The 15,961-nt window shown below is 41.9% G+C and overlaps 2 protein-coding genes across 3 annotated transcripts in view; one reads left to right on the top strand and one right to left on the bottom strand.

Annotated features, from left to right (window-relative positions):
* hibch (3-hydroxyisobutyryl-CoA hydrolase) overlaps positions 1–9,130 on the top strand; it is a 27,493-nt gene extending 18,363 nt beyond the window's left edge. Inside the window, exons 8-14 of the mRNA XM_023423114.2 lie at positions 4,923–5,068; positions 5,905–5,991; positions 6,161–6,219; positions 6,925–7,006; positions 7,928–8,047; positions 8,247–8,280; positions 8,402–9,130. Coding sequence (XP_023278882.1) covers positions 4,923–5,068; positions 5,905–5,991; positions 6,161–6,219; positions 6,925–7,006; positions 7,928–8,047; positions 8,247–8,280; positions 8,402–8,517 — 644 coding nt within the window. The 3' untranslated portion in view covers positions 8,518–9,130. The remainder of the gene's footprint in view (positions 1–4,922; positions 5,069–5,904; positions 5,992–6,160; positions 6,220–6,924; positions 7,007–7,927; positions 8,048–8,246; positions 8,281–8,401) is intronic.
* A 1,157-nt stretch (positions 9,131–10,287) lies between these two features.
* akap19 (A-kinase anchoring protein 19) lies at positions 10,288–15,733 on the bottom strand. Of its 2 annotated transcripts, none has more exons than XM_087178453.1 (2): positions 15,265–15,733; positions 10,288–14,414 (listed from the first exon to the last, which is right to left on the bottom strand). In XM_087178453.1, the coding sequence occupies exon 2, from the start codon at positions 14,056–14,058 to the stop codon at positions 13,780–13,782; it is 279 nt and encodes a 92-aa protein (XP_087034579.1). In that variant the 5' UTR covers positions 14,059–14,414; positions 15,265–15,733; the 3' UTR covers positions 10,288–13,779. The 2 variants fall into 2 exon arrangements, with proteins under 2 accessions (XP_087034579.1, XP_087034580.1); XM_087178454.1 differs by having other exon boundaries at positions 15,391–15,733.
* Positions 15,734–15,961: the final 228 nt, after the last annotated feature.

Here is a 15,961-nt window from a genome sequence, read left to right as displayed (position 1 = left end):
GTCTCCTCAGGTTGAAGTCGAGCAGAGCTGCGCTGAAGTTATGCGAGTCCTGACCGGTGCAACAAAACAGGAGGGGGGGGTCAGTTAAGCAAAGTGTGTACAAACCCACACAGTCTAAACAAGCAAAATAAGCAAATACACCACGGTTGTGTATAAACTTGAAATGTATGATCATGAAACTTGCAGGCGCCTGGTTCCACAATCACTTTGATGCTGTAGACTGCAGCTCATTCGGTGGAGAATAAAGTCATCTGTCCCTCATTTTTCCTGCTGAGAATATCCATATAAAAAATGTATTTAATATGCTGTAGTAACAAGGTGGAGAAAACATGGCGTCATGGGCCTGATTGCAGAGGATGTTTTCTGTAAGTCTGAAGCACATGTGTCCTAATCACTCTTAAGTGGCATCAACATCCTTCACATTTCCATAATAGATGTTGCAGAAGTGTGAAAGGAGTTTGATATGGCAGCTGCTCCCACTGTTAGGTGTCCTCAGACTACAGCGTTATCAGGTAATTCAAGTGCACGTTCTCCTCTTTATTTGTGGGCCTTTTGTTGGGTGTGAAGCCAGCGAGGCTTCTCAGCTTGTTGTTGTGTCAGCTACTCCTACTGGTCGGGTGGGGTGCCAGCACAGTTGTGGGTGGAACTTTGGCGTTGTGTGTGTGTGTGTGTGTGTGTGTGTGTGTGTGTGAGTGAGAGTGTGTGTGTGAGTGAGAGTGTGTGTGTGAGTGAGTGAGTGAGTAACACACACCCAGCAAAGCGAATCAGTGAAGTGATAATGAAGCATTTGGCTGTCTGCACCTTCCCCAAGCCTAGCTCAGAGTTAGCCGTGACTGCAGCTCAGTGGCAGTGGGGCACTTCTGATTGGTCGAACATGGGAACATCTGGGGAAAATACAGTTAAATACAAAGAGAGGCTCTTTTCACTGAGAAGATTTTGACTCATCAAACATGACTTATAGTTTTAAAGACGACTGCATTCCCTTAAGATGTGTCTATCCTTGGACCCTGATGCTGTACATCTTACTGGAACACCTAGATGCAACAGAGCCATCATTAATAATCATCATCATCATTAATGTCATTAACGGCCTTGTCATTTGCAAGTCAAAACACCTGCTGTGGAATAGAGAGAATATACTTTTTTTTTTATTTTAGAGACGTACATTTACTGACTAACGCCTTCCAAGACCCAACATTTCCAAATGTAGCTGACCACAAGTCAACCAAGGTTTTCATGAGGGTCTCAAAATACATATAATAATAATATAATATAAAAATATACAATGTTAAATTTAGACAATTCATTATATTGTATAATGATGATAATTCCTTAGACATCCGGTCAGATATACCTTGGTTAACATTTTCAAATATGAAAATAATAAATAAATATTTTTTTGCAGTGTATCTCTAATTACTGTAAAAACTGTAATTAACACTTAATGTAACATTACTGACATGTTTTCATATACATTACTGATATTTTTTCATATATATTATGAACCATCTCGTGATGGCGAAATGAATGGATGGATGGAAAGCGCCTCATCCATTGTTCCTCTCTGGATTTCATCACGTTCATCAGGGCTTCCACTGCCCTTTAGAGGGGCCCCAGCCATGATTTATTAAAGGCCCTCCTTCCCCCACCACTCCCCCAGCACTTCCAACAGCACTTTTTATAAATCAGCAATCACCCTTTAGCGACGGGGCCAAAGATTAGTGGGTGAGCCTATAATGAGGGGTGCAAAAATGTGTGGCACGATTATGAAGAGGCCCCACTGGAGCAATAAGACGTTATTATATATAAAAAATGTAATGACTTTTTTTTTTTAAAACCATAAATTTATCATTTAATCTCAAGTGACTTTTTTTTTTTTTTAGATTTGTATTATCATCAACAAATATCATGAAAAGACTAAACTCAACAATGAATTGATCCTAATAACAAATATTTTTTTTAAGCCCTTAAATATCTTATTCCTCTGTACTATAGAAATATGAATGAGCTACTGTTGCACTGGGTGACAAATCATTACTATAAACACAAAGTTCATTTTGACTTATTCCCGCATACACCATTGTGCTGCTGTAAATATGCACTGGAGCACCAAATGTTTATGAATCCGCAGCTGCAAATGGTCCCCATCAAATACACAGCTTCCTCCTGTTTGAGTAACATTTGCTAAACACTGCAGTGTCCAGCTGTGTTAGGGAATGTTTTTAAAAAAAAACAAAACAAAACTATATTTAAATATATTTTTGACCTGTTTTTAAGATTTATGTCTCCTTTATGGAGGTATTGTGAGACAGACTAATGCATTGTTGGTTTTGGTCTGTTCATGGGATTTGTTGATAATAAGAAAAATACAGCCTTATATACCCCAGCCTTAGGCTGTAAGTGTCTTGTTGGGCTCATTGCTCAAAATATATATTTCATAGTGATTACTCATTTAACGATATTACTATGTTTTAGGATTCTTGCAAAGGCTACAAAAGCACAGTGTGCTCTAAAGTTTAGAATAATTACTCCATACCTTCATACACTACACTAGAGCGGCTTCAATTAGTTGATTAATTGATAAAAACATAGACAGAAACTTGTTTGAAAATCGAATGATCGTTTTAGTGGCTCTTCCAGCAGTGACGTCAAACATTTTCTTGTTTCTAGCTTCTTAAATGTGAAGATTTTATGCTTCTCTTTGTCATACATGGTAGTAAAGTGAATGTCTTTGGGTTTAGGTCTGTGGGTCAAACAAAACAGAACATCTTAAGATGCCATTTTGGGATGTGGAAAATTCTAAGTGGCATATATCAAATTTTATATCAAATTGGTTAAATCTGCAGATTAATGAAAAACTATATAATAATATAATAAAAATAATCGTTAGCCGCAGCCCTAAACTACACACACTTCTTTCGCACTCGTTCCTCTCTCCCACCCACTCCCTCACATGTTAACATTAACTCTTTATGTTGCGGGATTAACAGATTTAACCCAGCCCTGCGAGCGTTTTGAACAACAGCCATAATCTGATGCATTTATGATATTAAATTTTCAGCCCTGAATCAGGTCAACTCTTCTAATCCCTCTCTCTCCCCTTCACTTCCCCCTTCTCGCCTCATGCCACGCTACCAAAGCAGTGACCAATGGAATCTCATTTCCTGTCAGAACCACTGGAATCAAATGGAAACGGTATAGATAATACATATGAATTGAGTACAGATTAGGCCTGTGGATTGTGATGAAGCATTAGATAATAATAAATAATCGTAAACTGCGTGTGTAGCTGTTGGCAGTGAGGTAGCGAACGTTTGTTTTGTTAATGGTTGTACTTAATCATCTGTGTGTAAATCACTCTGTTTGAGGAGGAAATATATTCTATGATGTGGAGGACAAAGCTGATACTGCTTTAAATAGTTTTTATAAAGCTGCAGCAGCTAGTTGTTAACTGATAAGTCAGTCAAAAGAAAGGTAATCTGTGACAATTTTAATAATTGATTTTCAAAGCAAAGGTGCCAAACATTAGGTGGCTCCAACTTCACGTATTGTGAACAGTGTTGATCCATAAGAAGATATATTTGTGGTTTTAAGAACCAAAAACCATCTCAGTGTAGTTTTACCTCTCCTCTCTCAGGCTTCTCTCTAGAGCTCTAGTAACAACAGGTCAGTGAGCCAATCAGAAGAGATGAGGCTCTGAGCCCCTCTTCTGATTGGCTGACTGTTTTCTGAGCGATCTAATAAAAAATATAGCAGATTTCAGGTAAAACACTCAGAAACCCAATCCTGCAAGGTTGGATGGTGGGTCCAGGTGGGCGGGGCTTGGGGTGAGGCTGAGAACAGTGACTGTTTTGTTGTGACATCACAAAGTTACAGAAGTCCTGACGGTTGGTTTTAAGGCTCAGTTTCTGGATACAGGCTGTGTGCATTTCTCTGTGGACTGAGGCTTTGATACTTTCACATAGCTTTGGGCAATTAATCAAATTTTATTTTCGATTACGATTTTGGCCAAAAAAGATTATAAAAGCAAGATATTTGAGAGAAAACGATCATTGTGACAGACATTTGTCTATGATGCATTTTCCCTACACAGAAGTTAATCTTCAGTGCTGTCACACACCTTTTAGTGGCAACGGAGAGAACTAAACGTTTTGAAGTGTGTTTCAGTCTTTTTCATTTGAGGACAGAAACACAAGTGACCTCTGGACGAGTCCAGTGAACGTCTGTCACATACAGACGGAGAAATGTACAGTTGTCGACCGACTAGCTCGTAGCTCTTCAGTCGTTACATCAGGTGTGTTTTGTATGCTGCAGCCTGGAGCCAGAGTAAACACAGTTAACTACATTATACAAAAATGGGTTAATGATAAAAACTGACTGACACTCAGATGTCTTTTACTTATTTTGGGTGTAACGGACATAACTACATAGACACAACGCTTTTTGTTTTGAAATATTTTTTTTATATATTTTTTTTTTTTTTCAAAGTCAGTGACAAATCATGTTGAATAATCGTGATCTCAATATACAATAAAATAATCATGATTATTATTTTTGCCAGCCCTACTTTCACAGTATTAATATAGAACCTGCTTTATAACAACAGCAACACATGGACATCTACCTTTATACTCTATGGACCTTTAAACTAAAGTAAATTGAATATCTTTTGGGTGTCATCTCATATTTAAAGAAACCCTGCTAGCTTTAAGATGATGTCACATGGTTGGGTTAGTTAGTTAGTTAGTTAGTTAGTTAGTTAGTTAGTTAGTTAGTTAGTTGGTAATTAATGATACTGGTGTGGTGTTTGACAGGGTGAAAAATGACGGTTATAGATGGTTATATCACTTCTTAACGTGCATGCGTGTTGAAACCGTACAAAAAAATGTGTTTAAATGTGTAACTCTGTTTTATTTTCACAGGGCTTTTCCCTGATGTGGGCGGTGGCTATTTTCTGCCAAGGCTCCGGGGGAGGTTGGGTCTGTTTCTGGCTTTGACGGGCTTCCGCCTCAAAGGACGTGATGTGCAGAGAGCTGGAGTTGCCACTCACTTTGTAGAATCTAAGAAGGTACACAGTACTGTGTTTGTAAAAAAAAAAAAAGAATTTTCACAAACCCTTGACAAGCCAAACAACAAAGATTTTGTTTTCAGTTCATTTAAGTCCATGCCCATTATGAGTGCGAGTGATAATGGCGCTGCAGGGAAGAGTGCACAACAGGAACATGGTGGTGGGTGGGGGGGTTTAAAGCCCCACTGGAAAGCTGAATGCTGAGTCACTGGGTGCCAACATACGCTGGCTGGTCCAGAGGCAGGTTGTGTTTGTCTTTCTGTTGGCGTGACGTCAAAACAGTGGGTGGCAGAGTTGGTTTAAGTCTGTGACCTTGAGTCTCAGGACGGAGGAGCAGCGGGGTGGATTTATTTATAGTTTATTTAGACGATTTTTACAGCAAAGTTAGACCCATAACAGAAAGTCTGAGTACTGGCAACAAGCTAAACTCCACTTATGTCAAGAATAACAATCTTCAGCTGTCTGTCTTTTTGTTGAAGATAAAATTGAATTTGATGAATGTGCTACCCGAGAATGTGTTTGCAGGACCGTCCTGACTAATGGACTCCACACACTCTACACAGTCGCATCTTCACGTGTCATTTTCTTTCTTAATCCAACTCAAAAGAAAAATGAAAAACAGTTATGGAGTCTTCAGTCTGAGTGCTATTTGATTAGTAGAAAAAGCTGTTCACCTAAATTCACAAAAGAAGAAATTTGTCAATGAAAAACTTAAACCAGAGTAACTTTTCTCTTTTAAAATGTATTTTTGCCACGAGTGAAAGATCCTGCATCCATCCAGAAAATTACTGAAACTGGCTGCTGTAAATCTGATTCTTTCAATACTGTTTCAATAGATCCCAGACCTGGAAAAGGAGCTGGTGGACCTGAAGTCTCCCTCTGCTGAAGACGTCACCAGAGTGCTAGACACCTACCAGACCCAGGTTAGTATCTGAGAATCTACACATTTAAACCCTACAACTGAGGCTGAACTTAAAATATCCAAAACATCTTTAATAAATAAATAGGCAGTGAGTTTCCTCTCAGACATCTTTTTATTTCATGTTTTCAGCCTCTGTCTGTGTTTGTAAAAACTGTGTTCTCTCTCCACAGAGCAGTCTGGACTCTGAGAAGCCTTTTGTCTTGGACAAGCACATGTCTGATATTGACAGGTGGGCCTTGAATCTCTCTGAATGATGTACCAAGAAAACAGCTAGTTAGTTAAATAATGAAAAAGGGTGATACTCCTGAGGATCTGAGGATGTGTTACTCCTGAGGATCTTTAAAAACGGCTCAGTAATTTCTTAAAACAGCAGGACACTGTTTTTTGGCAGATGTTACTCAAAAGGAGAAACAGTAAATAGTTTTTGTAGGTCACTGTTTTCAGCTGTGGGTTTGGTGCTGTAGCTTGACAGTAGTCTTGGGCTTCTATTCAGTGATATCGGATATCACCACAGTTCCCGCCATATGCAATGTTTTTCATAATATGTGCTTTGCTTACTGTACACTGTACCTTGGCATGTGACAAATAAAACTTTAAACAGCTTTACTTATACCTGAAACATAATATACAATAATTTAATTATATTATTAAAAAAAAAAAAAAACCTGTGATAATATTGTATATCGCAGTTTCTGGACTGGACTGAATCGAAATATTAAATTTTGCATATCACCCACAGCTTTTAATTCACAGGCTTGTTAGTGGGATGAAATGATTGTTGGTTTTTGACGATCACAATTTGGATTCAACAGCATCACAGTAGAGAGTGAAAGTTTAGAAAAACCCACCTTTTCTTTTCAGTTAAGTTGATGGTAAATTGAGGTAAAAACCTGCTGAAAACCTGAATCCATGTTGGTGTTTCCCCTCCCCTCAGGCTTTTCGGCTCCGGCAGTGTGGAGGGAATAATGCAGAACCTGAAGGCAGACGGCTCCGAGTTTGCTAAGAAACAGGCTGAGGTATGATCTCGACCCTGCTGCTTAATCAGAATCACCGACATAATAACTCTATTCTCCAAGTACAATACAGAGGCGTGATGATAACGTATCTATCATCAGTCTTCTTGAACATGCGGACACGTCGATTGTGGTTATACAGACTATTTTAAAGGACTGCTGTACCTCTGTGGAGATACGTTCCCAGCATCAGACAACTCCCACTGACAGCTGGAATGGAGCCAGGGCATTATTTGGCTTTGGCAGTATATGTTAGTAATTAGTAGTTACCTCAGCCTAAGCACTTAATGGGGTTAGTATTAGTCTTGGCTGCACCAGAATCCCTTCCGAGAGATTTCAGACCACAGTGGCTTCATTCCATTAACTGACTCTTTTCATGGATAGGACTCCTCTCCAATTTAGTTTTCCACCTCATTCACAGCAGGATGTTCCTAATGAATATCAATATGAAACAGTGTCTCTTACACGGCCCCTCCCTCACCGACCCCACCCCGCTCCTTATTGTCCCTCTGCTGATCGCTCAGAGTTCACAACAGGACTTAAAATATTGTTCCACTGGGCAGCTGTTAACATGAGCTTCCTTTGACTGATAATTGTTTATTATTTCATTTGTAAAGCTTGGAATACAGTTTATATTTAATAACTCTTTTAAAGCTCAACAAATATTCCATTTCCAGTATCCTTTCACAACATGAAAATATTCAACATCAAATATTTATCATAAACCCACTTCCTCAGTTACTACAACACCACAGACTCACCATCGTGCCTCCTATATTAAAAATGCAGAACCGTCTTTGTCCTTATTTACACAATGCTTTGCTTGTTTTTTAACATGATGTTTTGCAGCTAAATAACCCAAAAGCATATAAAGCCATCCATCCCAGCCTTTCAGCCGTCTCTTAAACGTATCTCCTCCTCTAGACATTGTCCAAAATGTCTCCCACATCCCTGAAGATCACCTATAAGCAGCTGCAGGCGGGTGCCTCTCTGAGCCTGCAGGACGTGTTGGTGATGGAGTATCGACTGAGCCAGGCCTGCATGGTAAAAACAACAACTTACTCTTACTGGAGTCTCAACCAATAAACAATCGATCAATATCATGAGCTTCATTTTCATACTTTTCTCTCCCGTAGTGATCATAGTTGCATGTTAGAATGCCAGGTAGAGCTCCTCTTTATCATCTACCACAGTAAAATCTAAAACTCTGTCGTCTGATGGGATTGTTCCTGTTGTGTTGCAGAGGGGCGGCGACTTCTATGAGGGTGTAAGAGCTGGTAAGTCACTGCGGCATGTTGGTGACAAAGGCGGAGTAGGTTGGATGTTGAATGTTGAATGTGACATTTCAGCGATGCATCATAAATGATATGGATTCAACGGAGTTCTGTGTGTTTCCAGTTCTGGTTGACAGGGACCAGAATCCCACATGGAACCCGTCAACACTGGAGGAGGTGTCGGAGCAGAGCGTGGACCAGTGCTTCTCCTCACTGGGAGAGAAGGATCTGACTTTCTGAAGGCCCGTCACCCAGCAGCTGTTTCCCACCTTCAAACACACACCACTAAGCCTTCTGTAAACGGAACGCTTCCTGTCCCCACATCCCTGTATGGTCATTTGAGAGGACTGTACTGCCGAGGGTGGGAGAGCTTCTGTTGTTTTCTGACAAGTACATACATAGGTCATATGCGTTAATGGTTTGAATCTGTACCATTTCATACCGTAGAACTTTTTCTGTTCCTCTGGTGACATTTAACAGGAATATTCAGACTTGTACAGGCTGCTATTCTGCAGCTGAGGAGAAGGTTTCACAGCCAGGCATTGAAAATAGTATTAGACGAGATAGCCAACAGACACCCTGTGTGTCACACATAAAAAATGCTCAGTGTAAACTTGCTCTGCAGTGGAAGCGCAGTCTTTTCTACACGAGCTGTGGGGTGGTAACTCTTCTGCTGCAAATTCAAGGAGGCGAACAGCAGCGAGCACATGAGAAGAAAAAAAAATGATCTCACCATTGAGTGCATTATTCCATTTCCTGTGGGCGTTTGTTGATGTGACATGGCTCAGCATCATCTGTATTTCTGCAGGGTGGTCATTTGTTCTAATACATATGACTTATTGTCTCTGTTTCACTAGTTCTCCAGTATTTTCTTTCTATTCTCCGACATAGTCAAATAACACTCCCAGGACAGGTGGTACATTACATCAGTACTTTTTAGGTTTAGGTTTCTGTTATAGTTGTGGTTTCAGCAGTCTGAAATGTGTGTGATATAGTGTGTTTTTATGTAACAAAGACCTTCTGAGAGCCACTTTTCTTTTTCTTTTTCTTTTAGTATGAGTCAAATCACCTCCCAAACATTAGTTTTCATTAGCTGCATTATTTATGAGCCAACCAGACCAGAGTCAGATCAGACAGTGGTACTGGAGCAAATGGCAATAAACAGAGTTGGTAATGTAATGTAAGATGTTGTGTGTTATTCGTGAGTGAAGGAAACTGCTTGTACATCTTGTGTTTATAAGAACTAGTTATTGAAGGCAGTATTTTTTTATGACCTCCTAGTCTTGTAAAACAAATATAACCTGTCTTTATAAAGGCTCTTAGTTATCAGCATGAAAGCACTAAGCTGCTGCTCAGGTACGAAGTCCAGAAAGTAAACACAGCCACTTTAATAACATGTTGGATTTCAAACCAATCAGGAAGTCTTTCATATTTTATTTGAGCAGTAAAATAGTCAGAGAACCACTTAGTATAACTCAAGACTCCCATACTGAACATAGCTTGAATGTAGTAGTAATGTAGTAGTTTCATATAGTTCAGCAGTAGCCTCTTATAGTCTGTGTGTCATATTCACCCAGCACCAGCGGCCCTGTCCCTCGCAGTCTAAAGGTCTCTCATTCTGCCACGGCGCTGACTCCAGAGCGGACAGGACGACCTCCACACACGTAGACATATAAACTGCCATAAACACTGAGGACACAGTCTGAGCGTCGCTCTGCGTCACAGATAAACCCAGATGCTTTATGGCGGCCGTTTGCTCTTCAAACAAGCTTCAGGCCGACAGTTGTTTCCAAATCCTTTTGTTTGTCCTTTAGTGCTGCTGAACTTTTAACCTCGTGTGTTGACTGTCATACAGGATGCTGCACATCCGTGTCTTGTTTAACAGATATTTTAAACAAATATTGTCGAGGCAGGATGTTATAAAAGCCCTGTGTGCACAATTTCAAAACCCAAGACTTTGCTCTGACATCGTGATGTAGAAAGCAATGATGAAATATTTCAGTAACAATAGAAGGCATGAATTTGATTTATTGGCATCATCAGCTTTTACACTTAGGTTTGCAAGTTAAATGAATATTGTACTGCAGGAAAATGCACAGTCACTCATTTTAAGTTATTTTATGACCATATATTCGCAGGCCGACGTGCGGCATCTCACTGAGCTGCTGCTTCAAGGTTATTTTTCATTTATTCGACAGCAGATGAATCGTGGAAACAGTGTGGGTGGATTCTGTCGCCATTCATCAGGCTACTTATGGTCAAGTCATCTCAACTGTGGTTCAGTCCGACCGCCTGCTGACGGCTGCTTCTTCTCTTGGCCTCTTCAGCTGTAGTAAAACAGGTACATCAGAGGCATTGTGGGTACAGGAGTCAGAACCCTGGAACCACCTGTATATCACACCTGTGCTCAGAGTTACCTGTCGTTGGTAGTGCATTATTGGATCAGGTCAGGCTGGTGGGCTAATCTTACACAAGTCAATCAAGACATTGAACAAATGAAAGAATAGTTCTTCTTGTTACTGAAGATTTGAAATTAAACCGGGCTCATTTGCTCCCTCGGCTTCACCAAGCAGCTTCAGATTTGTAGGACAAGCAGGTTCGACTGTCAGTCTTGTAACCGTTATTTGATTAGATCATAAAATTAATCAGTAACTGTTTTGATTCAGTGTTTTAACATTTGCTGGTTCCAGCTTCTCAAACGTCAGGACTTGATAAGTGTATATAAAGCAAACAATCAGAAGAGATCACATTGGGCTGTGGCAAATTTTAACAGGCATTTTTTTTTTTTTTTTACAAATTTAAATGAAGAAAATAATCAACAGGTTAGTTGATAATAAAAAATCATTTTTAGTTGCATTCCTAATGTAAACCATACCTCAGGGTACAGCAACCCCTCAGACCTGACCTCAGGAAACCTGTTCCTGATGAATATCTCCTGCAGAAAAGTGTGTGTGGTGAGTCCGGCCTGTACAGCAGCAGCGTCTCCGTTCTCCCTCCGAACACCTGCTGGTATCAATACTTTAAAATGAGTGACCTTTGGAACTACAAATCAGTTTTCAAAAGGAAGCATTGGCAGCCTTTTGGTCAGCGTCGATCAGCTGGAAGACGGATGTTTGAATGAAGACAGGCGTTCACACTGGGTCTGGTCTTACACTCTCTGCAGTGTAGATACAGTCTCTCTGCCTGGCTGTCTGAACAACCGCAAGACCCCATCAGAGTTAAAACCCTGACCTTTGTGAGTTTGTAAACACAGATGACACCACAGTTTGTAAAAAGAAGACTTCTCAGTGGTGACAACACACTGGTAATGCAACACTTTGAACAGTAAAGCCTGACATCAGCATTATGGCAACATCTTTAATGTACTGCAGCCTCAGAAATTGATTGCCATCACCTGGTTTGGAGTCAATACTTTAAATTTAATTAGTTTAAAAATGTGAAATAAATGAACTGACCAAACATTGTCTTCACACTGCCATCGGCTCTTTCTTGTGCTATTGAAACCAAAGTTTTTGTTTAGATCCCGACATTGACAGAAATAGCTGTCAGCACAACAGTGACATTAGTCAAAACAAATGGCATCAGATTAAGAATTAGTAATATGGCATGTGGAGTCATCTCTAATCTTTAGTGTTTTCACAACATGTTTGGGAAAAGCCAAAGAATTAATCTGTCTGTACAGATTAGTGCAAGTTAGATTTTATTTGTTCACTTTTTGAAGTGGTAGGTCTGGGGAGATGTTTATAGCACACCATTATGTTTTTAATCATCACCCAGCTCACATAAACAACACAGCCGGTAAAACTGTGGCTTTAACTTTCTGACTGAAACAGCCTCTGTGTTGATTCCATTTACCAACACAATGTGACTAACACCTGTATTTTACTGTAAGTTACTGGTGCAGAAACACTGTCACTGGTATCAGAGAAGACCTGGGGAGAAGGCAAGTGGTGACAACTACCTGCCACTGTTTTTATGGCTTATTAGCTTGTGTTGGCGTATTCTGACAGTCCCTCCTGTTATGGCTGATCTCTACAGACAACAACACTATTCAAAGCTGTTATCACTGCAAACAGTTGGCTGGCAGTTTAAGTGTCCTCTTAGCAGTTTCTCTAGTAAAGTGAATGTTGCTCAGAGTACCTGTTTACACATCTGCAGGGTTTCACTTCCAAGGTTTCGGCCTGTAGCTGCACTGTCCCTCTGTCCAGTGAGCAAAGACCAGACCTTTATCATGTCCCCTCTGATATAAGTCGTACTGTCTGAAATAACTCACACAAGCCTCCTTCGCTATGTTGGGCTCATAGGAACACTCATTAAGGACTTTGGCAGTTGTGAACCTCTATTCCAAATACATCTACTGTCCCCTGGTAAATTTTGTTGCACCACGCTAATTTGAGAAGCTAAATATATACTGTATATACTGGACTGAACTGTCATGGGTTTTGAGGTTTGCATATTTGTGCTGTTGTCCTCTGTGGGGCAGATGGCAGTATTTCTCATTTAGGCATTGTACAATGACACAATGTTGACAGAAAACTAGGCCTACAACATTTTAGTCAAAACACAAGAGTTTTTTTGTTTTGTTGTTTTTTTTTAAACATCAGTTCTGTGGACGAGTCAAATCCTCATCACTTGGTTTCTGTTTGGCTCTGAGTCTGTAAGTTCTTATACTGCAACCCCGGAGTGCAGGAAATACATCATTTGTACACATAATTTCCTGGACCCATTTTGAGGACCACACCTGCTGGGTGGATGGCTGTGGTCGAGGCTGCCTAATGGCGACGGGGTAAACAGAGCCGAGGATGCTGCTCCTCGTTGCAGCTCTGCCACAGGATCTGCAGGGGAGCCATTACGGGAGAACTTCAGCCTGCGGGGGCCTTTTGTCAGACCAGAAGGAGCCGGACAGTCGGGTGTGTCTCTGACCTGGTGAGACCAGTGGAGGTTTTTCAAACAAGAGCCTTCACCAAATGATGGGATCTATTAATAACTTCCTCCGTAAGAGGAGAGAGCCTTGGCCCCCGGACAGCATCAATGGACAGGATAGACTTTCACTGGCACAGAGGAACATTATGATTCCAAGCAATATCTGATAGGATTTCTTGCTTTGCATTATAAGTCCAGCCAGGGAGAGCCAACACCTACTGGGAGCGAGGGGACAAATAAGGTCTGAGAAAGTTGATATCCAACTGAAGACGCTCTGCCTGAGTACGGCTCCAGCTTTGAGACAGATAATCACAGAAACATGGGCAGGATCAGGCTGCTTTGGTTGCTTTGGAGGAGGGTTTTTAGGCTCAGCCAAGTATAATCCAATCTAAAAAGAGGTCAAAACTGAATTACTGACGTCTCATTCATATTCCTGCTCACAGCAGGTAGACACCCGAATGACTCATCCTCAACAAATGTGTTCGACTGTTGGCCTTGTTTCACATGTAGATCCTCCAGTATCGGTGTCAAACAGTCTCAGCTCGGCCTGGCCTCCCCGCTCGGACACACCTTCCCGTGTCACGGCACATCGCATTCAATGTAGGGGATGTCACTGTAACGGCGGTCTACCTCCACCCACTGCTGCACGGCCCGGGCCACAATCTCCTCGGAGAGCTTCTGGGCGTACTCCAGCAGCACTGGGTTGACCTGGGAGGAGCTCTCTGCCGTCGACCCCATCTCTGAGTGAACCAAGTAGGCCTTCTCGCCCTTCGTCCCCCTGGATATGCATTCTGCCTTCTCTGTGGAATTTGCATTTTGGGCTGCAGAGTCGCTCCTCTTGGATTTGACGCACCCCATACTCTGGACGATATAGCATTGATTTACTTTAGGGTGGGAGGGGTGCGGTGGCCGTAAGGTGCGAGAGTCTTTGGTTAAACTTGTAACTCATACATCAATGTTTTCATCTGGGTCAGTACGTCCCAGGAACAACCCCTTTCTGCTGCAGTCACCTTTGTGCTCCTGTTGTCCACTCCCACTGTCTGAGTGCCAACATGAGGGACGATCGGCGGGGGGTGGGTTATTACAGAGTAGAGGGTGGCGATTTCAAGGGCGCTGGAGGGCAAACAGCTAGGAGGCCCATCCCTGTGTGGGTCTGGCAGTGTTGAAACAGTCGGTCCTGCTCCCTTGCTGACTAGAGCTCATCCCTTCCACAACTGTAAAGAGAAAAAGAGTGGAAAGAGATAGGGGAAGAGGGAGGATTTCAGTGATTTATCTTCATCAGAGACAGCCTAAAAACACCAGACGGCAGGAACGAGGAAAGGATTTTCATAGTATCTACGTGACCCCGGCTCCAGTGGCCGGCTTGAGGTCAAGGCCTCGACGTGGCTCACCTCTGAGGGCTCATTTTTAAACACACTCCCCTCCTCTGCACATCTAATGTGTTACTCACCACCCCCCTCCTCTGCCTCAGAGTGTTTTATGACTCAATCCCTCGGCCTATTTTGTATAGCGTGTCATTTGGACGTCTGTGTCTAGCTTGAGTGCACTGATGCTGTTTTGTTGTAAGCCTGTGTCTCCCATCTGTTCCACTAACCGAGCCTCGCAGCCTGATTCACAGTGACAGCTCCTTCTCCTGGACTACAGGCCCTGGCACACAGGAAACATGTGCTTCATTCAGAAAGCTGCATGCTGTAGTCCACACAACAGGCAGGCCATGAATGATTTATGCGGAGCGGGGAGTCTCCCTGAGAGTACAACAACACTGGAGGTCCACACGTCCACGCACCAATTTGGACTGTCGCAAAATCCTCTCCCGGATCTGATATTATGGTAATGAGCTTAAATGCTGGCAAATGTGTCTTAATGTTTATGTGCAGTAAACTGTGAAAGCATCCACGAGCTGTCAGACAGGCGCACGGGATTTGGATTAAACCTGATAACTGATTTATTTGAACAACACGGTGTGGAAGCTTTTATACAAACTCCGTGGAAATCTCTGCAAACATGAAATTAAAATTAAACATGTCAATGGAATGAGCTGTGGTTCTGCAGAGCTGTACATACTTTTAACAGAGTGTGGCAACAGCGTCAGGTTCAGGTTCCTCTCCATTCCACCAAAAAAATACAAATAAACCGGTCACAGAAGAAATAACCCAAGGTCGTTCAAGTAGATAATAATCCAGACATCACCTGGTGCCGCGCCGGTTCTTCTGTCTTCTCCTCAAACAGCATCCGAGCGATTTGAACTTGAAACTTGAACGTTATTGATTGGAAGCAACGCGTAAAGAAACAATTATCCCCCAAGTTGTTGCTGCTGCTGATGCTCGCTGGTTCGGTTACTGCAGGATCAAAACCTTCCGCACCAGATTTCAAAAAATAATCTCTGAGAAAAAAAGCAGACGGCAGACTGCTCCCGTGTTGCCTTCACGTCCCCCAGCGCTGAGCGCGGCTCCACAGCACAGGCGGAATCAGAGGTCTGGACTGACTTCAGCGCGACGACGCTCCACGGCAATTACCGAGCTGCAGCGGCGCTCAGGCGGCGCACTGACAGCGGCTCTGCGCCTGCACTGGCCGGGGCGACGCTGCCACCTGGCGGCCACTGATATACACTGCACCCAAAATTAAATACATGAAAATAAACCTGAGACCTATGGAAACGTACTGCGTTTATTTAAAAAAAAAAAAAAATCCAGCTTTTCTGAATTAATTCAGAAAACGTAGTATTTTTATTTTATTTATTTATTTTTTAGAGAAAAGTTTT

Source organism: Seriola lalandi, unplaced genomic scaffold, assembly GCF_002814215.2.
Source record: "Seriola lalandi dorsalis isolate HSWRI2012SDOR001 ecotype SW California unplaced genomic scaffold, Sedor1 jcf7180002054689, whole genome shotgun sequence".
NCBI lineage: Eukaryota > Metazoa > Chordata > Actinopteri > Carangiformes > Carangidae > Seriola > Seriola lalandi.
The sequence above is the reverse complement of the archived record's forward strand: the minus strand, read 5'-3'. Positions and strand labels throughout refer to the sequence as shown.